Here is a 23031-nt window from a genome sequence, read left to right as displayed (position 1 = left end):
ATCTGTATCTGAAAGCCAGCGACGAAGCGTCGAAGCGTCGCTGCTTTTCCCTCACATGAATGCGGAAGGTGAGCGACATGGCTGTAACGACCGAGAGTCCAGCGAACGTGTCAGGCCAATTAAATCTTTCGGAGCGAAGCTATCTTGATGGGAATTGCCTATGCTGGGACTGCCCACAGACTCTTCGAAAACAACGCAAATTCTGGGTAATTAAAACGGATAATTAACAAAAGCTTTTAATTATGTTTGTCTTGGCCCATTTATAAAGCACTTAGTTGTCTTTGCGAACTTGAGATGCACATAATTTTTATTAAGCCCAGAAAATGTAAACAACACATCAATGTTTTATATTAAAGGGAAAACCGGAGACAAAAAATTAACAAGTAGAGAGAAGTCAACTGTGCGTATGAGTAATGTGGAATTTGAATGATCCCTTAAAAATTAAAATTTATTAAAATTTAGATAAACAACAATATAACAGTTTACACAACAACAAATTTACAACTTTTGGGAAAACATAGTGTAACTTATTGAATTTAAAAACTGAAATATATTTCAGTCAGAAATAAATATAGGGCTTAAAAAATATGTTTCTAACTTGTATCTTTATTTTTATATTTCATATACATATGAATACAACATTTTGCTTATAGTTTATAAGGTGTTGAACGACATTGATGTTAAGTAGTTGTATTGAGAGGGCTTTCTTGGAATGCCACCATTTCGCGCACCTTTCAGTCATATTTACGGATCCGTTTCGGGCCGCAGTCGTGTGTGTATTTTGGCAACAATAATTCATAGTGTCTACGGAGCAGCAACGTTGGCTCGGGACATTAGCCACTGTGCGCCAAGAACAACAAAAACAGCAGCAGAGCCACTAACTTGGCCGAATGCGTTTCGCGACTCTCAAGACCGCTCGGCTTTTTAAGTTTGCCCACGCTGCCGACGGGTGACATTCTCTATCAGCCACATAATATTTTCATTCATTTGTTTCGTTTCGTTTAGCACCGTCAAAGGCTAAGTGTGCCCACCACCCCGGGATATCACCATTCCCCAAATCCCCCCCCCCCACCTCCAGTTATCGGCCATAACCCGGCACACGCCCCTTGATGGGTGTCAAAGTGCGTGCAATGGGCCTGGAATTTGGCACGAGTCGAATGGTTTTCCCACTCGAAAAGCTTTTCGCGTGCAGCACACGCTTCACCGACCTGGAAAGCTTTTCCGCCCACTGCACGCCGAGTGGGGGAAATGTGGCAAAAAGCGGAAAAAGCCCATCAATCAAAGTCGCCGGGTGATGTGGGTGAAGGATGAAAGCTCAAGGGCTGCACCGCCAAGAAATTCTGAATTACAAAGATGGGTATGACGACAGTGACAATATTAAATTACAAATACAAGCATAAGTCAAGGTACCATTAACAAAATATAAATTGGCGGTGTGGAAACTTAAACTCTCAATACTTTTAGAAAAACACAATTTAACTTTGAAATATTTTTATTGGGTTTCTTCAAAAGAAGCTGAATATCTTTTATATGTAGCACACTTCAGAATCCTTTATCAGGGATTATATTTTTTTCGTTTACATATTGATTAGCTTATAACACATGCAACATTTAATAAATGTTTAAAAGTTGATTAAGTAAAATAAAGTTCTTCAAAAGAATATATTCCAAAAGTTCCATTCTGTCTTATCGGGATAGTCTGTCTTCCCTTATACGTATTATATATCCACCTATTTTTATTTAAAACTTTTCTCAAAACTGCTCTTATATCTATTGATTAAAATATGTCAGATAAGGGTTACATTTGAACATCGACTTACTCTAACAGCCTCTTTTCGCAAACTCGTTCCTTGAATGTTTTCAATCAACCGTATACACTTAATCTACCTAAGCTTCCATAAATTATAAACATATTGACTTGCACTTATTACACATACATTGACTTGCACAACACCCAAATATTATTCGTTTAAGTTTAGTTGTATGCTGTTGGTTAATTCTGCTTTAAATAGGTATACCAAAATGCAAGCTCTTCGGGTTATTAATATAATGCTTTTAAATATAAGTAGAGTCTAAGATAAAGTCTTCGCTTGTTGGTATTGCTTAATTCTTAAAAAAAAATCATAATGAAATAAGATATCTTAGTCAATAGAATAAATTGTAAATAGTTTAAGTTGTGCTTGTTGAATAATTAATCACTAAAATGTTTAGATGGGTTTGGGTGGGAGGTACACCTGTACTTTGATATTTGGCTTCTGTTCGGCGTGATCTCAAAGTAGAAATCGAATGGAGTTTTAAAAAAATCTAAGTATCACCTCTAAAGTTTTTCCCACAGTTGACAGGGCTTAAATTAATTTCCTAAGGTATAAATCAATGTACGTTATACGCTGAACTTCATCTCGATCTATGCCATAGGAGCGGCGCCTAAACCACAATCTCGATGATCTCGGTCTCATCATCATCGAACTCATCATCCTCCCGCCTCCCCCAATCGTTGGGGGGCGTGGTTCGGGACCGTCAGTGAATATACCTCTCCTGCTAAAGGAGCACCTGCTTCATTTGCGGTCTCTGTGCCTCCAAAATCCTCTGCGCCTGCTCATGGTCCATTCCGTCAATGGAGCAGGCAATCAGCTCCACTAGGTTGTGTCCATATGCCAGGATATGGTGGATGGATTGCAGCGTTAGCTTGGCACAGTTGCTCAAGTTGACGATCCTCAGGCGCTTTAGATTACTCACGATAATCCTCACAGTATCATCATCCACAGCCATGCAGCTGGAGACGCAAAGTGCCTCCAGAGATGGACAGTTCTGTGTGACGGCCTCAAAACCCTCTGCCGAGAGTCGGGTGCAGTAGCCCAGAGAAAGGGCACGCAGTTCCGGCAGCCTCAACCCAATCTTTAGGGCTTGATCTGTGAGGTTGCGACATCCCCGAAGGTTGAGCTCCTTCAATCCCCGCAAGCGACTGATGGGATATGGAGTCTCGCCAAAGCCCATTAATCCTTGATCAGTTATCTTCACACAGTAATCGATGTTCAGATTTCGCAGTTTCGTTTGGTATCTATAAATATTTAAGAGTTAGTTGTTTGCCCATTTTTTCATATAAAATGAGTAATTTATACCTGCAAATGGTGGCCATGGTGCGGTCTGTAACCGCTTGACGACAATTATCCAAACTGAGGCGTCGCAGATTGGGCAGTCTCTCTAGTAGCTGGCACATGGAGCTCTCATCCAAAAATATGGTTTCCTCCAAATGCAGCTCCTGCAGGATATAGTTCGTGTTGGCGACCAGTCCCTGGACCAAACCCATTCCCGTCAACTCTCTACAGTAAGCCATGGTCAAGGCCTCCAGCCGACCACTCAGCTGACGCAGTGCATCGATACAATTGGCGTTGAGTTGGACGCAAAACATGAGATCCAGCACCTTCAAAGTGCTCTGCCACTTGTCGGCTATATAGAGGAGTAGTTCGTTGGTGAGCGATAGCATTCCAGTCAAATCCAACTGGCGAATTGGTGCTGATTGAGGCACGGCTCTTAAGACGGCTTCCAGAAGGACCAGATGACAATTACCGGACAGCTTGAGTGTACGCAGACTGTTCATGGTTTCGAAGGCCTGGCACCACTCCCGGGTGTCGATGCCGGGTGAACAGCTGAAGAAGATGTCCACACACACCAAAGTGTCCGCATGATCCCGCAGGACATCGAGCAAAGCATTCTCGTTGTTCCTTCGGAACTCGAATTGCAGATGCCTCAGCTGCACCTTGTTCTCCGTCCGACGCAACTGCAGGAGCATTAGCAGCTTCAGTGAGGAGTCCAGACTCACGCCATCGCATTCGAATCCCACCAGGTGGGTGAACTGCTTCATATCCAGGCCATCCACCGACTTTAAATGCTGATCATCTATGGAACTGGTGGTGGCAATCGTTAGAACCTTCAGGTTGGGCATCTTGCCATCAATATTTCGGAACACCGGAGCATGGCGCACTTGCAGATGCTTCACCTCGTGACCCACGAGTCGCAGGAAGTTCTCCAACTGGCGGCACTGTCGGAGGTTTCGCAGTTCGACCCGCTCGAAACTCAAGTAGCAGTTTCCTTCCCTCGCATGCTGGTGGATGGCCTCCAGATTGTGTTGTGTCACTATAACCTTGCCCTTCTCCATGAATCGGCGACGATGGACCAGATCTCGGCATCGCCAGGACACCAGGCGAAATTGCTGCAGATCGTTGTAGGACAGGTAGGACATTATCTCCAGCCACATCTCGTTGGGCAGTTGCTCGATGTCGGCTTTCGGCTCATCCTCTTCTTTATTTGAGTCCAACTTTTCGGGAGTGAGCGGCGGAGTGGGAGGCGCCGCTATGGAGCGGGCCAAAACCAGCAGGGGATTCATATTCAACTCCATCCTATTGGGAGTCTGCAAAGAAACAATTTCGATATTATTTGGTTTCAGTTGGCAGAGAAAACAACCTTATTTACTCTAAAGTCAGTTAAACATATTTATATATTTCAAATTTTATAAGAACTCTTCGGTTAGGTAAGTAATTATATATCTCCGACCTTGTTCTACTAAATTTCTAGGTGCTTGACAAAACTCCAACTTAACCATAGCAACCATCAAAATTTATCAGTTGCGATCCTCCCCTTAGAAGGTTCGACGCACCTGAACCTGACCACCTGTTCTTGGGCCGGTTAAGTGTCGTTGCCATGGCCAACCGCGATTTTCCACCACTACCTCTTTCACTTCCCCTCCCTCTAAAATTTTCCAAAATCATTCACCTTTGTGTAACTGCAGCTCAGCCTCTCGAAAAGCCTCTTCTCGCGGCGCTGACTCGGTTTTCCACTCGTTATCAGACTGTTCCCCATGCAGCAACTCTATTAATTACTGACCTTTGATGAAGTCTGATCTTTATTGTGTTTTGTTCGGTTTACTTTTTTAACTGCTCAGTTCGAAAAGATTTTTACAACCTTGTCGTGATGGATTATCACAATTCTGTTAATGGCTTATGCATTTTTAACTCCTTTCAACTCGATTTGTGCGGTGTATTTGGAGTTGCTTTAATGATTTGTCTTGTTTTCCAGTTTTTGGTTATTGTTTTGATATATTTTGTTTGGAATTGTCGATGGGTTGATTTTCTTTCACTTTAATTTGTGTGAAGTAATGTTAATACACATTTTCATCGCTGATTGGCACAATGTTTGTTATTATTTTGGCATTTGAATAAAATGTTTGCTGCGCACTGCAAAAGTGCGTGGTGGCTATGTTTTTTGTTTTCTGTGCGTTGAACGAGTGAACTATCTTTTGGCTTTTGCTGCCTCAAATCACTCGCGTTAATTGTGAAATATTAAAATGATTTTTCAATTGTTTCCAGCGATTTTGGTCTCCAATTCGACAGCAACCTGCTGCCGCTGGTCGGGTTACAAAATCCAAATGCGAACGGAAAACAAACTTCTCACAGCTGTGTATCTGTATCTAATGACGAAAACCGCTCGTCCAGGGCCGCAGATACATTTTCAGATACAGATACTTCTGCGTAGATAATTTCACTTAACACGCATGCCCTCTCTCGCTCTCGCGAAGGGCCCTCTCCCTTGTTCTCTCGATTTGTTTATGTTTGCCGCCGCTTGTGACCCACATACGAAAAAAAAACAACAAAAAACTCACGGGGGCGGCCTTGATTTCGGAGAGAGAGAGATTAGGAAAATTAGAGAGCCAGAGAGAGCGCTAAGTGGAAATTATGTTTCGGTAAGTGCTTCTTAAAACCCACCCCCGTTTTGTGCAGTGCAGTCAGCACAACATATTACGAAATACACAAGGGGTATTCACTGTGCCCAACAATTGTCATTCCTTAAGTACAGTCAAGTGTTAACAATAAAATATATGTAACATGAAAAGAGCCGATTTCAAAACTGCACGATGAAAGGAGTTTTTTGATTTCTGATTTCAAAGTAAGAAATCTTGGAATCAAAATCAACTTTAAACAAATCATTTAATTGATATACTTTTTTGGAAAAGGTTTTAATTTAAACTTGAATATAAATACTCTTTTTGTAATTAGTAAACATTATTAACCAAAAACGAATGTGTGATTCTTCTTTACTTGCAGATGTATTTGGAACACAAGTGCACTCAAATCGAAGGCTTTTTCTGCAATTAAATCAACACTTTAAACAATTATCTCTTGCCCCATTCAATATTAGCAAAAGCACAACCTATAATTTGGCCGAGTTGCTGAGATGTAAAAAGCAATTATATTAAATTGCATGATTGTAGCAGTGGATTTTTTAAATAATTTAAAAATACAGTCATGGTTATTAAATCAATATGTTACTTGATTAGGAAATTATTATTTACCGGACAATATTATTAAAAAATTCGACCATTTTATATGATATGATGATTGTTAAACAATTTTTTTTTTTAACATATTTTGAACTAACACTTTTTTATTAAATAAAGGAAGGAACATTTTAAAAATTTACGCTGTATTTTGATTGTTATTTTTAAGGTTGATATTTTGCGGTAAGGTTTACGTACACGTAAGTTATTCGATATTCGCCTGTAATCAATACAATGCGATCATGAAACCAACAATTAAAAACCTCAACGGACAGGACGTTATTAATTACGGATATAATTACCCTGACTTATTTGCCATATATAAGAAGTCTAGCCGTCCTCGCAGATAAGTTAAGTAAGCTGGCCTCACAATGAAGAACACGGAAATAAGGAAACCCTATCGGATGGAGGACTTTCTGCGGCCGCAGTTGTTTCAGAAGGTGGCTCAAATGGTACATTTCCATTGGCGGAGGAATCCAGAGGATAACACCTTGGTGAACGCCCCCAACTGGGCTTTTTGCTTTTCGGCAATCCTCAATATATTGTTCTTCGCTTGCAATGGTTGGGATATCATTGGGCATTTGTGTTTTGGTAAACCTACCAATCAGGATCCGCCTGTTTTAAGCATCACCATATACTTCTCCATACGAGGATTGATGCTTTTCATAAAACGAAAGGATATCGTTGAATTTGTTAAGGACCTGGACCGCGAGTGCCCACGGGACTTAGCCAGCCAGTTGGAAATGCAGATGGATAAGACATACCAAAACTTTTGGAAGCGCTATCGCTTTATCCAGATATACTCCCATGTGGGCGGTCCACTGTTCTGCCTGATGCCGGTGGTCCTTTTCCTCCTGACCCACGAGGGAAAAGGATCACCTGTTGCCCTGCACGAGCAACTTCTTGGTGGCTGGCTGCCATTCGGTGTACGGAAGGATCCAGACTTCTATTTTCTGGTCTGGTTCATAGACTTGGTTTGCACGACTTGCGGCGTCTCCTTCTTCGTCACCTTCGACAATCTGTTTAACGTGATGCAGGGACACCTGATTATGCACCTTGGCTATCTTGCACGGAAGATTTCGGACCTCGATCCCCGCAAGAGTTTGACCAACGAGGTGCAGTTCTTTGAGGAACTCAGGTTGCTAGTTCAGAGGCAGCAGCTTCTTAATGGGCTTTGTGGCAGGTAACTTTTTGTATTTTACGCTTTCTCACATATTTATTTTGCTAAAATATGTTCCTTTTCACCTGTTGAAAATACAGATACAACGAAATCTTTAAGGTGGCTTTCCTAGTTAGCAATTTTGTAGGCGCCGGGTCCCTTTGCTTCTACCTCTTTGTGCTGTCGGAGACGACGGATGTGTTGATTATAGCCCAATACATTTTACCCACTTTGGTCCTTGTGGGTTTCACGTTTGAGATCTGTCTACGTGGCACCCAGCTCGAGGAGGCGGTGAGCCACAATGGATAAAACACTAGAAAAGCCACTAATAATCCATTTATTTTGATTCTTAGTCGGAGGGGCTGGAGTTGTCCCTAAGGTGCCAGGAATGGTATATGGGCAGCCGGCGATACAGGAAGTTCTATCTGCTCTGGATGCAGTATTGCCAGCGTACTCAGAAACTGGGGGCATTCGGCCTAATTGAAGTGAATATGGTACACTTTACCGAAGTGAGTGATTTTTAAACGTATTTAATATATTTGCTCTTACATTAAATTGACTTACAGATCATGCAGCTTGCCTATCGACTCTTCACATTTCTAAAGTCTCATTAGATGCATAATTAAAGAAAAACATTATATTTTAAAATTGGGATTGGTTTTTAAAGAGAAGATATAAATCAAAATGGTTCCCTGAAACTTAAATCCCTTTTAGCTTTATGGACAGTTTATTGTGTAATTAAAAACTCTGTGCATTTTTTGAGTTTAAATAAATTTACCTGACATGTTTTTTTGCAGTGGTTTATTTTCTTGGGAAACGAAGTTTGCGCATGAAAGATCTCGACTGATGACGGTTCGATAAAAGCGATTTTTTTAGACCAGATGAATCTTTTTTTGAGCTTTTTGCTTGATGTCAGGAGAATTATCCGTGGTGGCCTTGAATTAACAATATCAAGGGAGTTCCGGAAACTGTTCTTCTACAGATAGACTTGCAGATTATGATGGACCGAAAATTATTTAGCTATTCCTTTCCGGTGCACTTCCGAGAAACCTGTACTCCGTAGATCTTCATTGAATGTCTGATCAACATCTGATCCTTGCTTTACGTTTCAGGACCGTAATCATACTAACGGTTTAAAGTCAAGACATAATTGTTTAACATCTTGCTGCAGATTCTTGCAGATCTGTAATTGATCGAAATACTTTTAAGTTGTGTCCGATTGTCAGCCAGGGTTGAAAAGGCCTTTGAGTCACATGCCTGTCGATGTGTCTGGTAATCGAAAATTCGATGATGCGAGGAAGCTCCCTATTGATAACAGCTTTGGAGAATGCAACTCTGAAAATAATCGAAATAATAATTACGTCGTAGCAACGCAGGAATTCCATCAAAAACGCATTTAGAAAAGCTGAATCATGTTCAATGTAATATCGCACTATGGAGTTATATCCGATCGCTGGTGCCACTGCTACTGCAAAGGACAAAGTGGTAGTGATCTGCAGATCAACACGGACTCCATGACCAATTACGGAGTAATGACGATGTACAATTGCAAAGGCAAACAAAATCAGCAAACACGGAAGATAAAATACGTAATTAACTACGGAGTTTTGGTGCTGCACAAGTGCTCTTGCAATTCGCAGGTGCTGCGTATCATCGATTTGTATAACTACGGAGTAGTGATTTACTGTTTGAGTTACTGCAAATTGGGTAAAGAAAATGTGCCCAATGCGATTCGAGACCAGGAAAATCCGAACAAAATCGGTGAGTGTTTTTAACTTTAGCACGGAATCGATTGATTTACCATTCCGGTTTCTCAGGTTTCTCGGAAGTCACTTTGTCTTGCCAGCGAAAAGCCACGGAGGTTTCTCCACTAAAACAACTGAATTTTAATGATCTGATTAGTCTGACTAATCGCCAAAAGGAAAAAATCTTCATCACTCTAAACACTCTATGGAAACATCAAATGGAAAACCTTACACTACCTACAAATACATTAAATCAAAACGGCTTAATTACACCAAACAATCCAATAAAGCATCCAATGGAAACGTCTACTGGAATCACGGATAATCCACAAACTCATCAGGTTGTATCTACGGAGCGTCCGGAAAAGATTGTCAGACGTGATTTAAATATCTCAACAAATGTATTAAAGCGGTCAATGGGAACAGCAGGTAATCCCCGTAAAAAGCTACTCTTGACATTACAAATGTGCAACGGATGCGCCAAAGGATTGCAAGAGTATATAAACGATGCCCGATTCGCAACTTTGAAAGAAAAAATTACAAAATTGCGGTGCCAGTACTGCTATTACCTTAAGGATAAGCCTTTAAAGTGGTCAAAATGTTCTTACAAATCGAGTTTTACTGGTCACCATGCAACTTGCTTTTATCCCATGGCCACCAAATATTACCTAAATCTATGCTTGACAGGCCATCATTGCAGTTGCTAAAAAGGGTTCTTTTATTCTTAACCAACTTATAATGAGAATTTACTTCATTAATGCTTAAAATGCTTAAATACATATTACAGCGTTAATGAGTTCATTATTTGCTTTAAAATAATTTTCATTTAATGTTTACTTATTTAAGTATGAGCTCGCAGTAATCAACATAAACATGTTTCTTTTTACGATTTATTTTTTATTTACATCTGTAAAATATGAAAACATGAATAAAAATGCGTCTCAGACGGAAAAATAAACGGTTCGTAGTATATTTGTCAATAAACAAAAACAAAAATATTAAAAAATGAATTTTGCGCTCCAAAGTTTCGGTTTTTTTTATCGAAGCCGTGGGAAATTACGTAAATGAAATGAAACAAATGGCGACATATTTGAGAGATCGGCTTTCGAATAAGTATTGTGTCCACTGGGATGTCTTAAAAATGTTCAATCCTGAAATCCTTTTAACGAAAAGCCGGTTAATTGTACCTGTAAAAAAAGTTATTAAACAACTGTTTGTTAGGGCGGACTAAAAATCGATAGCAATGCTTATTACCATGTAAAATATATTCCCAAAGGGAAAACGTACTTGGATTGAAATGAAATTGATTGAAATTGCAGCAATATAAATCGAAGCCCTTCTGATTTGCTTGCAACTCAGCGTTCAGTTGGTTTTATAGGGAACTCCAAACAGGACCATGATATCACCAAGACGTGCACTGCAATTTGGATTTATTTGGTTTTGCAACCTGAATGGCATCACCACGTGCTACATCTCCTCGGGGAGATTACGCCAGTCCCAATTTCTGTCCTGCTATCGGATAATCCACAACTTACTGGTAATTATTTTGACGATAAAGTTCCTGATGGATTTCTGGCACTTCAGTGCCGATTCATTCGAGGAATCACCGCTGGTGAGGCTGGCTGCCATTACATACTTCGGATTGGTGTTCCTATCCCTGATCAGTTGTATGGGTTGTGCTCATCGACGGCAGGATAGGATTTGTAAAATGATTCAGAAACTTCTGGAACTGGAGGGGATAAGTAAATCACGGGGCTACCGGGTGCCCAAAAGCAAGAAGCGATTTCTAAACTTTCTCATGGTAACATTGACTTGCCTGCTAATCCTTCGACTGGTCATCCATGCTGCCTTAAATGTCAGTCGATTTCTGAGAGGCAACCACAATCCCTGCAACTGTTTCCTCTCCGAATGCATGATCTTTGCCACGAACTCTTTGGCCTTTGGACTCATGTTAGAGATCTGTCGGAACTGGTGGCGCCTGCAGTCGGGTCTCGAGATTGTGATCCTGGACCCGAAACCTTTTCCGGATCAGCTTTGTCGCCTGCGTAAGCTGCAAACCATGTTTCAGACGCTGATTAATATGACGGATGAGGTTTGCTTTGTCTTCAGGTAAGTGTTGATTTTTTGATTCATTTCTTTAAACAATTATTTCCTTTCTTACTAATTTCGATCCTTATACCCTTGCAGAGCATATTTAATTTTATATAATTTTATATTCCACCTTAGGTTTGTTTTTCTGTGCTATCTGATGCGGAATGTGTGGAGTGGCATACGGGTCGGATACATGTTTGTTCGCGTGTTTCTTGGCCACAGTGCCATAGAATCGGAACTGCAGTACATGCAAATGGTATTTGTCACCTGTATTCAACCTCTGCTCTTTTCGCTAATGATGAACACTCTGACGCACACCGCAAATTCCCTTTTGGAGACTACAAAGGAAGTGATCAGGGGGCTTTATAGCCGGGATGTGCAGATGGAGCGAAAGTGTGAGCTCTTCAATCAAAGGTCCTATTTTGATTTCTATGTCCTTTATTTTTCCAGATGGAATGGTTCTCCTTGCAACTGGCGGAGCAGAACACTTACGTCCATATTTTCGGGACTTATCGCATGAATCGCAGCTTGGTGTTCGACGGCTGCTCGGTTATTCTGCTGCATGTCATCTATATGGTACAGTGCGAATACAGCTCGATGTTTTAGTGACACTCTGGAGTTTAGTTCTGAACAAATATTTGAAATTAAACTCCTTTAATACACCCTACAAATTATATATCCAAAAATTATTATAATTCGCATCCATCTCACCAATTTATTAAAAAACCTGTTTTATTCCTTTAAGCTGTCTTTTTGTTTTATTGATACGTTTAAGGATTCATAACACATTTAGGTGCGTGATTTTCTGAGTTATAATACAATAAGTAATTTGAGACGATCGCATCCTCTTCCTAGTAATTCTAACCCTTAGTTACAACTATTCCTGAGCACCTCCCCGCCGTTAGTTGACGTCGATCCTACGGATGAGGACGCGGATGGGGATTTCTGGCCACCCGCAGCGATGGTCGTCGTGGTCCTCCGACCGGGACATTCCCATTCGAGGCCGTGGAAAGTCGGGGCAGACGCGGATTGACTGGCGGACCCATGACGCGGTCGACGGGATCCATCTGGCTATCGATTTGCGGCAGGGGCGAGGCCGGCGACCACTCCGAACTAGAACTGGAGCCCGGTGAGTCCGATCTGAAAGCAGATTAAGTAGAAATATAAAGGTATATCTTCATATTTTGTAGGATAAGCCTAAAATAAACGGCCAAAAGGACACACTTACCCAGCTGTGTAGATGGGCGGTAGCTTTCTCTCGTAGTTGCCGGTGCTGGGCGTGACCACACCCGCATGGATCTCCTGCTGGTAGAGTCCATAAAGCTCCCGTAATTCGTCCGGCAGATCCACGTTGCCCTCTTCGATGAGCCGCCTCTGGGAGCTGATGATGTCCTCGCAGAGGCGACGCTGTCGCTCCGCCCGGAGCAACTGGAGGTCACGTCGACGGAGCTCCGCCTGGCGGGCCAGTCGCTCCGCCTGCAGGGAGACCTTGTCCGCCTCCAACTCGTGGACGCGGCAGAGCAGGGCCAACAACTCCCGCTCCTCGTCGCTACTAATGCGCTCTGGAAGCTCCTGTAGGAAAAGGAAGACCGCATATTGCATATCAAAGAAAGCAGTCCATCGGGTTATGACTCACATCCTCCAGCTTGACTCCCTTCTGGCGACACTGCTCCAGCTCGTGCTCCGTTCGCTCCCGAATTTCCTTATAACGGCGTGTTTCCTTCTCGATGGCCGCCAGCTCTCCCCAGGCATTCTTTAGGGCCACTGATCCCTCTGATTCTATGTCTGCAAAGAAACCACGAAAGGTTTTAGTTAGAAGTATGTCTTGATCATATTAATTCAAGCCCTTTGTTAAAAGAATATATCACTGAAAAACTAATAGCAAGGTAGTAGAAACAAAAATCGCACTTGAAGTTATACTCGGTAATAAAATATTTTCAACATGTAGAAAAAATATTATTAAAATTATTTAATTATGGTTTTCAATATTTAATCAAGAACAAAGTACCCACCATCATCGCCCATGGCGTCATATAGTTTCCCGATGCGTCCTTGCCAGTGGGAGATGATCATGTGCTGCCGTTCGGCATCAAGTTCCAATCCCAGGAGATGACTCTCGGCCTCGAGGAGCTTTCGTCGCAGCTTCATCTGCTGCTTAAAGGTGAGCACGATCTGCTCGCGGAGGTATCGCAGCTCGGTCTTCCGCTGCTCGTCCTGTTCCTGAACAACCTCGGATGCTGCTCCGGATCCGGAACCGCCTGCCGATCCTGAGGCTGCTGCGGCCGCCGCTGCTGCAGCTGCCCCACTTCGTGGCCTTTCGGTTAGCATCTTGGTGCGCAGGCGGGAAACCTCATCGCGCAACTCCGAAACGAGGCTCTGGTAGTGCTTGGTGGGGAAGTCCTTGAACTCATCGATGTACACGGAGTTCTGCAGCTTGGTGGTGATGCTATTGGCCCGATCCGCGTAAACCAGGGTGTTCTTGGTCTCGTCCCGGTGCTTACTTTCCGGGGCGACGTGGGCAATCATTACGGTCTTGCAACGACCGCTCAATGCCTCCTTGAGCAGCCTGGTCAGCTTGGAGTCTCGGTAGTTGACATATCTCGCCCCGCCGGATAATCCATTGATCACGTTACCCAGTGCTAACAAACTGCGATTAATGTGTGCGCCCTCCTGCAGTCGCTTCCCGCGATTTTTGGTTTTCTTGGCCCGCTCCGAACCAGCGAGATCGGTGAGGAAGAGCCGCCCCTGCTTGGTGCCCAGTGGAGTCCTGGCCTGCACCATGATGCTCAAGAGGGCGTGGCTGCGGGAGGAGGTTTGATTCGCGGCCGTTGGCTCCATGGTCCTGGCTTTGTTTCCCTTGAGCAGCAGACTCACAACCTCCTTTCTGCTGGAAGTGGTTATCTCCGAGAGACCCGCTACCGTGATGCGCTGGCCACGATGATCCTCACGCAGTTCCAAAGGTCCTCCCGGATTCAGGAGATCTCGGATCAGCTCATTGTATATCTCTAGGTAAGATATGGACACGCGGCAGGAATCCGACTCTGCCGCCTCGATGTGACTGAAAATATCCTCTATGGCGCGCACCATCAGTCCGATGTCCTGGCTGCTCACATCCGTGGAATCAGAAGGGGCGGTGGCCGGAGGGCGGTCGGCAGTCTGCGGTTTCTTGCGCGGCACAGGCCCCAGCATGGTGTGCGTCTTCCCGGAACCTGTGGCTCCATAGGCAAACACTGCCGCATTCAAGCCATTCAGGACATCCCTAACCAGCGGAGCGGTGGTGGTCTTGTACACCTGCTCCTGGCTGTCGTTCTCCCGAAAAACATGATCGTAGGAATACTGCCGTGGTCGACTCTTGCCGCCGTCATCGTAGAGAAGAGATCCTCCGGAGACGACCTCAATGCAGCGTTCGGTGGCATCTAAACTGGGACGAACACGCACAGCCACCTGGAAGGTATTAGAGGTTAATTATTGTTATTATTTCATTATAGATTCGACTAGATAGGTCTGAGTAACATCCCTCGCAAATGCAACTCATTAAAAATCTATAACTATCACCCCTAATGTACTTTAATTTCGATTACTATGAAAATACATTGTTTGAATGAGATACGTATTGAGATAATGAGTCACGTATTTAGTGAGTATATATTTTAAATAAATGCAAAAGGAAGAATGACATTTAATTTAATATTTTATATTATTAATCATTAAAATTTTTCTAGTTAGACTTTTGAAACTATTAACTTAGTATTTCTTTAGGATTATTTAAAACCAATTAGGCGCGATTAATTATTTATATTATATAATTATTAATTTTTATTAAAAATAAATGCGTAACCCAGGTACTCACCACTAGGCGCTCCTCCTGTGCTGGTTGGGCGGTGGCAATGGATCGTCCTTGGGAGGAGTTGCTGCCCCCGCTGCTTCCCGACCAGCTGCTCGCTCCAGCAGTGGTCGACATCGCTTCGATCCTCCGGGATATATGGCTATGGATGTGGGAGTGGTTGGGCCTTGGTCCTTGACTGGCCACGTGCCGCCTGGCCCGGCTGATGACCTGACCTGGACAAGACCATTACAAATCGTGTCAATTTGTTGTCAACAATCGTAAAAAGGCCATCAGCGCGGGAAACACCCAACGAACTCTTAATGGATTTGTGAATTTGCGCGCCAAGGTCTCGCCTTTACAAATGGGAAGGGGGCCTTGGAATCCCGAGGGTCTTGTTTACCTGTGGCTCCCAGCTCAAGGAGCTCAAGGAGCTGGCGTGAGCCATAAATCAAGCCGTGAACTTGAACACCCAAAAGTCCCTGCGTGTCTTCGCATGCAAATCAAATGGAGCAGTTCGATGGTTATCGAGAGGGTACTGTACCTTTACGCTGGGAAGTCTTTGAACCTTCGGATAAGTTGAAACTTATAGTCCTTCTAATAGGGAAAAAAGGTTTCAGTACAAGGTGCCAACTACTCAAGGTTAACTAATATCTTTATGAATTTAAAATTTAATAAATATTAACGAAGCTAATTTATTTGTAGCCCAAGACATTACTTTAAACTATTGTAGGAGCTATATAAAAAAAGCTGTGACAAACGATTAGATTTTGAATGCAATCTTTCGACAAACAATTTATTTAAGTTCAAAGCTTGAAAATTCAAAACAAAACTATTCTTAACGATAAATAAAAATAAGAATTAAATGCTTTCCACGCAATAGTCTTTTCAATATTTTGACAACAAACTTCCCCTAAAATTGATAATCCATAATCCATATTTTACACATATGTGCCTGAAATGTTGTGACCTCTGACCCAACCAACACCAAAAGCTCCGACACCAACTGTCGCTTCCCCCAACTCATAATTAATTTAATTTGCCTAAGAGCTACTCAATTATAAAACGTGGGACCATTGGGTGGCCAGAGGATGCATTATTAAATTTAATTTCACGTTTCTATTCAGGTGCCATGAATTTATGATGGAACTGCCCGCAACAAAAAGACCCAAGCTTTCGCGGCACTTTCTCCTAAAATATTTACACAAATTATAGGCCTCGAATGTCAACAAATATGGGTGTTCAAATTGAGCGATTGGGTGGTGTTTAATGCACTGAGAATTACAAATAATAATAAATTATATGACAACGAAAAGCAACCAAGTATGAGGTTCAAGACTATGAATTTAAGTTATTTTATGATCGCTTTTTCACCGAGCCAACTGTTTTATTCGGAGGTCATAAAAATCATTTGTTTTTAAAATTAAAATAAAAAAAAATGTAAGTACGAGAAAATATATATTGAATAATTTCGAAACCTGATAATGGTCTAGGATATTACTTTTTATATGTTTTTATACTTCCTACATATTTTTTTCAGTAGGAGGCAAACTTAAAGAGATTCTGGAGCTAATTTGATAATGTCGAAAATCGATTCAAGAACTTTAATGAGTGCCCACCCTATCACTACCAATTTAGACCGATTCGAACCGCCACCCCCAAAGAGACCTCAACACTTTTACCAGTTCTTGTTTCACATTATATTGCTGGCTTTTGTCGTTTATTGAATTTGTGTAAATTGCCAGCAGACACGACACGAAAGCCAGTGGACAGGACTTCTGTATAACTCGATAAGGGGCCAATGTGGGTGGAGTTTTGGATGGTTGGCTGGGTGGCTCAGTGGATTGGTGGCTAGGTGACTGGGTGACTGGGTGGTGCAGTGGCTCGCTGACTTTGTCTTCGGTTGTTGTCGCACGTCGACTGTTAATGTTTTTAATGCTTCGGTATGCCATGTTTTGATTTGCCGGCTAGTGAACCCCATTTGGGAGCTGGAGGCAAGGGAGGGGCGTGGTAGTGTTTGGCCAACACATAGTCGTCTGGTTGGAGCTCATTAGCGGAAATCAGGAGTGGGAATTGGGCCATTGAGGGCGGGAGAGAATGGAATGCCGCCTATGAATTGGAACTTTGAAAGGCTTTTCGGGGAAAAACCCTCTTTCGGATGGAAAGGGTGCTTGATAAAGTCCTACAACTCCAAGCATGGCTAAGTAATAACACGTGGGACAGACTTTTTATCGTTAATGAGTTTGCTTTTCGATCCGGGACAGGCAGAAAGTGATAGATAATTTTCCTTGTAACTCACTTATGGCAATGACCATCGACAAAGAGGATTCCAAAATAAACAAAACCTATCGATTGGGATCTTACTAAAACAAAGACCCTAAACATTGACAAATCGTTACATTCAAGTCTTTTATTCTTTGGAAAAACCATCGAACGAGGTCACAAAATAATAGCCCTGTAGATTAAGTGTACTTCTAGGCGTTATATTTATGTTACTTTTATAGTCTAATCTATAAGTGGGAATATTAATAAAATTCAATGCATTTCGTAATCGTAAAACGGACTATGAAGCTTTAACAAAAGATAATAAGTTATTAAAATCTAACACAAGTTTGACCATTTTTGAGAAATGTAAAATAACATTAAAAAAAAAAAACTAAATATGTTTCTAGACTTTTTTAAATACAAGTAAATTTCTATACATTAACTTTTGTATTTTGTTTATATGGTTCATATTGCTTCAATTCGATACAACCAAAGCTAGGCTCTCAATTCGAGTTCTTATAACCTAATATTTTTAGTTTTTAGGTCACAATATTATAGATTTACGAGAGTTCTGAAATATGTTTATGGCTTTTTTATAGAGTTATAAGTTCAAAAGGAAGTACGAGTATATCGCCTTAAAATCTAGCCAAGCTAACAAAAACTAAGCAAGGTAAACCTCAGAAAAAGCCGAACTGTAATTACCCACAAGGAACATTGCGTATACGCAGTGGTGGTGATTGATGGCTTGAGTGACCCGGAGACGACTTAATTACCCGAAGCCATTTCCCTGGGCTCACACTGGCCGGGTTTATTTTTAGAGGCCCATCAAGTTGAGTGACCAGCCCCCGATATGCATCCAAAGTGACGTCATTTTGGAGGTGGACTACGATGCAAGTGCAAAACTTTTAACCTTCACAGGGTTCTCCAATTAACGCTTTTCGAGAAAGTTGTGCGTGCCACGAAACACTGGGAATTTCGACACCAAGTGGGCCAACTTGTCCGCATTGACGACGCGAATTGTTTTCGCCATAAACAAAGTGGCCAGTGGCCTCAATCCTGACATGAAATAATGTAATATTTTACACTTGGCCAGCAAGTAAATCCGGCACCAAGTAGGTCAATTAAATGCGGTTCCCGCAGAGAGAAGCCACCCCAATCTCGGCATTATTTCGATTATGTAAAACAAACATTTGATAAAAACTTTTCAAGCACCTCTGCAGCGCGGCTCACTTACAAATAGTTTTGTTTTGCACTTTATCCGCTTGGAAAACTTTCCGGACACGCCACTAGCCGAAAAAAATGTTAAAGCCAAAAAACCGGAAACACTGGGGCGCCAAGAGCTAAGAGAACTATTCGAAATAAAAGCGGTTTGTAGAACCATTCGCGTCGACGTACCAAACTCAACTGAAGGGTCCGACTCGGCCTGGTCAGAAAATAACGAAATTATAGGCATGTCCAGGGGGTGGAATGGGCCGGAGATGTGGGTGGTGGGCAAGTGGGGCTGACTCCTGGCACGGCACAATCCATTTTTGTTGTTGCCGCGTTTTTCCTACGGCATTGTTGAAATGCTAATGCGCCATTTTGCATACATTTCTGGCGAGTTTCAGCTGCCACTGGCCAGTTGTGGGTTAAATAGTTGGCCGAAACTTGCTGCCAAAGATTCCGTATCCAAGTTGTTGAGGTCCACTTTAATAATTGTCCGCAAATAAAGGTATTTCCATAGCAGAGGGCCCCAAAAAGTCGGCAACGATTTAGCACATTTTATGCAAATCATGCAGCACTCCACTTTTTTGGCATTTCCTCCACGTCAACTCCTTGAAGCCTGATAATAAATTCAGCAAATGAAAAATGAATCCTTCACATATCACCAAGAAAGCATTAATTTACCTGGAGCAGCGTTATGGAAAAGTTTTTCAGGACCAGGCGTTGAATTGAAATCGGTTTGTGGAGCAGCGTGTCGAATTTAATGGATTGATTGATTGACTGACTGACTGAACGACCCCTATAAGAGTGTTGGCATTTGTAAATATTCCAAGCCATCCATCACATGCATGGAAATTTGCATTCAAGATTTCGAATTTGAATTTGGCAGGCCGCCGGAGCCTTGCCCCAATTACGGATTTTTATTGGCATCCGGCTTGGCTCACGAGAAGGTCAACGCAAATTACACGGTCATAGAACAAGGACTTGTGGTTTAGTAATTGAAATTTTTATTAGCTATTATTTTTACCATATAGAGCGTGTGTGTAATTGTATTGTGTAAATTTAATTTGATTCCGTTGCTGGCAATTCCATTTTAACTAAACGTTCGCAAAAAAATGTTATCGTTGCGGTTCGTAAAAGTGCAAACAAAAGTTCCAACTGGCCAATACTTAAGTATTAAATGCTAACTGAAATTTATATAACCTACATTATTGCTGGGGGAGTAAGGTAGGTATGGGTAGTATAGGTGAATAATAGCCGGGAATATCCAAGCGCAAGGCAAACAGAAATCGCTTGACAAAACTGCGAGCAAATATTTAAAGTAATTGGGCTGGTGGCAGGGGCAGGACTGAATTCGTCTACGTCTGTGGAACAATTTTAGAATATCGCATAAGTTATTTACGGGTTTCCGCATTCGCCTCTCCCCCTGTTGCTTCGTTTTCGGCTAATAGAGTGTAAATAGGTTTAGTTGGGCAGCAAGCGTTATCCTTAGCCCCTGGATCTTGTGTGTGTGCTCGTTTATATTAGACTAAATGCAATTGGCTGATGCTAATGGAATTATCTTCGCTTTCTCTGGCCTGCTGTGCTTGTGTAGTTGTGTAATTGTATAATTGTCCTTATCAATATGCTCAAAATTTTATCGTCATTGTCAACCGAGCCTGTCTCGGTTCTCAGTTGTCCTCAAAATGCCTCGATGTCCAAGGGATATCTTGGGGGTTCTCGGGGATCAGCAGAGGACCAGAACAGGCCAGATAATGCAGATTATTGTAATGGTTGGCATGTTTAGAATATCGAGGCGAGGCTTAGACACAGGGCTCTACGTAATTGCCCGGAAACAGGCCGGTCACCCCATCCATGACGCCCTCCCACCAGCCGTCGTCGTTCTTCTTGAGCACGTACAGCACCGAGCTCTCCTGGAAGCTTAGCTCGTCGTCTTTGTCGGCATAGTAGTCGTATATGGCTACCACTGAAAGGTAATTATGGGAAATTAACAAGCTATCTAACTTGTATTGGGAGGGCATTTTAACCTTACCTTTCTCAATAAAGTTCTTTGGCACCCAGCCGGGCAAGTTCTGATCCTCGGGCACTATGGGCGCCAGCTGCGGTCCCGTTGAGGTGCGTGGTCGTCCAAAGTCCTGGTGCTCATCCTCCGGCGGCGGCGGAGGTGGCAAAGGCGGCGACTGGGAGCCGGGACGTGCAAAGTTCAAGCTGAAATGGTTTCTTTGGGAAAAGACTTGGTTAAGATAGTGAAATAGTTGAGAATTTTATGGGTTTATAAGCAGTTAAATGATTTGTATTTGTTAAAAAGGCCAGACAATCACAATTTAAATTTTTCGAAAATTTTAACTGTTTATAACCCTTTAACTAAGACAGAAACATGCAATTTACCGATTTGGATTCCTGGGTTTGCATAGAGAACGTGAAAAAAATTACATATACACAAAAAAGTGATGCTTCTGTGAAGACCAGACTTACCTGTTGATATTGCGCCCTAGGGTGTGCATGCCAATGTGACTCTGTTCGGTCATTTCGTGCTGCGATACTGTCAGCGGCGAAGGGGGAGCTGCTAAGGATTAAAAAAGGATAATTAGCCACTAATTGTGGTTTAATTAAATTTAACTAACGTGGCATGCTGCTCCGATCGTCATACGTAGTGGGTGGCGGCGGTGGCAGCGATTGCATCATGCCCGCGTTGGGCAGGTTCACATGGGTGGCTATCTGCTGGCTGGGCGGCATCGGAAGTGCACTGTAGCCAGCAGCGCGCTCATTGCCCGCCGCTCCACCGCCAGTAGTGGTGGTGGTCATTGTGGATGAAGCCGTCGACATGCGCTTCGGATGACCAATTGGATAATTAGGTGCGTAGTGCGAGGGCACCTGCGGCGGATTGACCACCGGCGGAGTGCGATACTCCCGAGAACTCTTGCCCAGCGTTCCGGTATTGCTAACCGACTTGCCTAGGGTGCCGGTGTTCCCAGCTCGCGACATCTGCGGCGGAGTCGGGGGCTTTGTGGTCGGCGGAGGACCTACCGACGGGGGCAACAGGGATTGCACGGATCCGTGGCTGGAGCCTCGGTGCTTCTGGCGCACCTGCGAGTGAGAGGCCGAGTTGATGCCGTGGCCAATCTCGTCCAGCATCGAGTAATCGATGGGCTTGCGCACGTACTTAATAGGCTTCTCCGGATTGATGGGTGCCACGATTTTGAACTGGCGCGAGCTAACCTTGTTGGCAGTCAGCACGCCGATCTCCCTAGGGGGTGAAAAACAGAATGAGTTGCAATACTTTTAAGATAAGAAAGAATATCTTTAAATAGAAAATCGCCCTCATTGTGTTAAATAATGTTGTCAATAGTCTCTCTAAAAATCATTGTAATATTTAAAATATGTATAACTTTTTTAAAATTTATATTTCAGCTTGTAATTTTTATCTTTTATAATTATATGAAAATAAGAGGAAATAGTTGATATCAGCTACATGACCTCATGGGACAACGAATTATACAAACAATGAAATGCTTTTATTACTGATGACTCGTGCTTAAACGAATTGAGAATGTCACAAAGTCTTACTGGCCACCTTTAAGTAAAGATTAGAAACCTTGTAATATATGACTGCCCCATAAAAATCTGCATTCACATAAAGCTCCCAATCCCTTATGATATTTAACTGGCATTTCCACAAAGTTTGGTTTCCTTACCTCCTGGCCACCTTCTCCTTGTGGATGTGCACCGTCTGGGCGATATGGTTCATCTGGGACTCCATCTCGCCGAGCTGCTGGGCCTGGAGCTCGAGGAGCTGCATGTAGCTGTAGGCGAGCGTGTTGATCTGGTAGGCCACGCTGGCCAGCGACTGGGTGGTATAGTTCTTGGTGGCCTCCAGCGCCGCCTTCTTGTTTTCCGCGCGGTAGTAGGTGTCCTCACAGTAGTCGGCCACCCGCTCCAGATTGGTGTAGCTGTCCCGCAGACTCTGGCGGCCATCGGGGATCTCGGTGCGTATCAGAGAGGCTAGTTCGTCCATGATGTTCTCGCTGGCCATGGGGGCTTCGGTCAACATGGGTGTTGATGCTGCAGGCGAATGGGATAGTAAAACCCAATTAGTTTCCCCGCATTTCCGCACTTTTCACGCCCGTAAACATTTGGGGCGTGGGCTGGTTCTCTGCCGACGTCGACGCCAACTGCTCCAGTTGCCCGTTGGCGCGCCTTAAATTTCTCAATTTCGCGTGCACTCACTTTATTGACTATGCAATTGCACTACAGATGGTTTTCCAGGCTGGTTGCTTCGCTTTAAATGCAGGTAAATGCAGTTTTTCTTTACATTTTCCGTGAGAAAAGAACGCTGTTCGCTGCGAAGTGCTAGCGCTGCCGACGTTTGCCAACACTACGTGACTCAGATCTGTCGCATTAGTATTTTTTCGCT

General features: G+C 42.9%; 6 protein-coding genes across 11 annotated transcripts; 3 read left to right on the top strand and 3 right to left on the bottom strand.

Moving 5' to 3' along the window:
• Positions 1–1474: 1474 nt before the first annotated feature.
• LOC108045747 (dynein regulatory complex subunit 6) lies at positions 1475–5447 on the bottom strand. 2 transcript variants are annotated; one of them, XM_017125153.2, is made up of 3 exons: positions 4771–5447; positions 3120–4408; positions 1475–3058 (listed from the first exon to the last, which is right to left on the bottom strand). In XM_017125153.2, the coding sequence occupies exons 1-3, from the start codon at positions 4855–4857 to the stop codon at positions 2539–2541; spliced, it is 1896 nt and encodes a 631-aa protein (XP_016980642.1). In that variant the 5' UTR covers positions 4858–5447; the 3' UTR covers positions 1475–2538. The 2 variants fall into 2 exon arrangements, with proteins under 2 accessions (XP_016980642.1, XP_016980643.1); XM_017125154.2 differs by having other exon boundaries at positions 4882–5447.
• A 1255-nt stretch (positions 5448–6702) lies between these two features.
• LOC108042610 (odorant receptor 88a) lies at positions 6703–8104 on the top strand. Its single transcript, XM_017120948.1, has 4 exons — positions 6703–7514; positions 7592–7781; positions 7844–7999; positions 8057–8104. Exons 1-4 carry the CDS (start codon positions 6703–6705, stop codon positions 8102–8104), a joined length of 1206 nt encoding a protein of 401 aa, XP_016976437.1.
• A 787-nt stretch (positions 8105–8891) lies between these two features.
• Positions 8892–9942, top strand: LOC123037515. The gene is made up of 2 exons (XM_044458570.1): positions 8892–9251; positions 9308–9942. Exons 1-2 carry the CDS (start codon positions 8903–8905, stop codon positions 9940–9942), a joined length of 984 nt encoding a protein of 327 aa, XP_044314505.1. The 5' UTR covers positions 8892–8902.
• Positions 9943–10631: 689 nt separating this feature from the next.
• Positions 10632–11932, top strand: LOC123037514 (putative gustatory receptor 85a). The gene is made up of 3 exons (XM_044458569.1): positions 10632–11344; positions 11462–11702; positions 11777–11932. Exons 1-3 carry the CDS (start codon positions 10632–10634, stop codon positions 11930–11932), a joined length of 1110 nt encoding a protein of 369 aa, XP_044314504.1.
• A 311-nt stretch (positions 11933–12243) lies between these two features.
• On the bottom strand, positions 12244–19319 carry LOC108042608 (kinesin-like protein KIF19). The gene is made up of 6 exons (XM_017120946.2): positions 18649–19319; positions 15177–15385; positions 13339–14770; positions 12963–13111; positions 12555–12898; positions 12244–12466 (listed from the first exon to the last, which is right to left on the bottom strand). Exons 2-6 carry the CDS (start codon positions 15285–15287, stop codon positions 12244–12246), a joined length of 2259 nt encoding a protein of 752 aa, XP_016976435.1. The 5' UTR covers positions 15288–15385; positions 18649–19319.
• A 282-nt stretch (positions 19320–19601) lies between these two features.
• Positions 19602–23010, bottom strand: LOC108042612 (abl interactor 2). Of its 5 annotated transcripts, none has more exons than XM_017120951.2 (7): positions 22845–23010; positions 22313–22679; positions 21242–21864; positions 21093–21180; positions 21006–21017; positions 20650–20837; positions 19602–20583 (listed from the first exon to the last, which is right to left on the bottom strand). In XM_017120951.2, exons 2-7 carry the CDS (start codon positions 22666–22668, stop codon positions 20420–20422), a joined length of 1431 nt encoding a protein of 476 aa, XP_016976440.1. In that variant the 5' UTR covers positions 22669–22679; positions 22845–23010; the 3' UTR covers positions 19602–20419. The 5 variants fall into 5 exon arrangements, with proteins under 5 accessions (XP_016976440.1, XP_016976439.1, XP_044314618.1 ...); XM_017120950.2 differs by having other exon boundaries at positions 21093–21183; positions 22845–23009; XM_044458683.1 differs by having other exon boundaries at positions 21093–21183; positions 22313–23009.
• Between the last annotated feature and the right edge of the window lie 21 nt (positions 23011–23031).

The sequence above is a fragment of the Drosophila rhopaloa genome, unplaced genomic scaffold, assembly GCF_018152115.1.
Source record: "Drosophila rhopaloa isolate 14029-0021.01 unplaced genomic scaffold, ASM1815211v1 contig_167, whole genome shotgun sequence".
Classification (NCBI taxonomy): domain Eukaryota; kingdom Metazoa; phylum Arthropoda; class Insecta; order Diptera; family Drosophilidae; genus Drosophila; species Drosophila rhopaloa.
The sequence above is the reverse complement of the archived record's forward strand: the minus strand, read 5'-3'. Positions and strand labels throughout refer to the sequence as shown.

What these genes read in the sequence shown, in the direction of transcription:
- LOC108045747 (XM_017125153.2), bottom strand. Translation starts at nt 4,857, where the DNA reads ATGGGGAACAGTCTGATAACGAGTGGAAAACCGAGTCAGCGCCGCGAG. An exon ending in TGAGCTGCAGTTACACAAAG is followed by an intron (nt 4,409 to 4,770) that starts GTGAATGATTTT and finishes GTTTCTTTGCAG; the next exon opens with ACTCCCAATAGGATGGAGTT. An exon ending in ACCATGGCCACCATTTGCAG is followed by an intron (nt 3,059 to 3,119) that starts GTATAAATTACT and finishes AAATATTTATAG; the next exon opens with ATACCAAACGAAACTGCGAA.
- LOC108042610 (XM_017120948.1), top strand. Translation starts at nt 6,703, where the DNA reads ATGAAGAACACGGAAATAAGGAAACCCTATCGGATGGAGGACTTTCTG. An exon ending in CTTAATGGGCTTTGTGGCAG is followed by an intron (nt 7,515 to 7,591) that starts GTAACTTTTTGT and finishes TTGAAAATACAG; the next exon opens with ATACAACGAAATCTTTAAGG. An exon ending in GCACCCAGCTCGAGGAGGCG is followed by an intron (nt 7,782 to 7,843) that starts GTGAGCCACAAT and finishes TTTGATTCTTAG; the next exon opens with TCGGAGGGGCTGGAGTTGTC.
- LOC123037515 (XM_044458570.1), top strand. Translation starts at nt 8,903, where the DNA reads ATGTTCAATGTAATATCGCACTATGGAGTTATATCCGATCGCTGGTGC. An exon ending in GGAAAATCCGAACAAAATCG is followed by an intron (nt 9,252 to 9,307) that starts GTGAGTGTTTTT and finishes CCGGTTTCTCAG; the next exon opens with GTTTCTCGGAAGTCACTTTG.
- LOC123037514 (XM_044458569.1), top strand. Translation starts at nt 10,632, where the DNA reads ATGATATCACCAAGACGTGCACTGCAATTTGGATTTATTTGGTTTTGC. An exon ending in GAGGTTTGCTTTGTCTTCAG is followed by an intron (nt 11,345 to 11,461) that starts GTAAGTGTTGAT and finishes ATTCCACCTTAG; the next exon opens with GTTTGTTTTTCTGTGCTATC. An exon ending in GGGGGCTTTATAGCCGGGAT is followed by an intron (nt 11,703 to 11,776) that starts GTGCAGATGGAG and finishes TTATTTTTCCAG; the next exon opens with ATGGAATGGTTCTCCTTGCA.
- LOC108042608 (XM_017120946.2), bottom strand. Translation starts at nt 15,287, where the DNA reads ATGTCGACCACTGCTGGAGCGAGCAGCTGGTCGGGAAGCAGCGGGGGC. An exon ending in CACAGGAGGAGCGCCTAGTG is followed by an intron (nt 14,771 to 15,176) that starts GTGAGTACCTGG and finishes AATACCTTCCAG; the next exon opens with GTGGCTGTGCGTGTTCGTCC. An exon ending in CCGCCCATCTACACAGCTGG is followed by an intron (nt 12,467 to 12,554) that starts GTAAGTGTGTCC and finishes ATCTGCTTTCAG; the next exon opens with ATCGGACTCACCGGGCTCCA.
- LOC108042612 (XM_044458683.1), bottom strand. Translation starts at nt 22,668, where the DNA reads ATGTTGACCGAAGCCCCCATGGCCAGCGAGAACATCATGGACGAACTA. An exon ending in CGATCGGAGCAGCATGCCAC is followed by an intron (nt 21,184 to 21,241) that starts GTTAGTTAAATT and finishes TTTAATCCTTAG; the next exon opens with CAGCTCCCCCTTCGCCGCTG. An exon ending in AAAGAACTTTATTGAGAAAG is followed by an intron (nt 20,584 to 20,649) that starts GTAAGGTTAAAA and finishes ATTACCTTTCAG; the next exon opens with TGGTAGCCATATACGACTAC.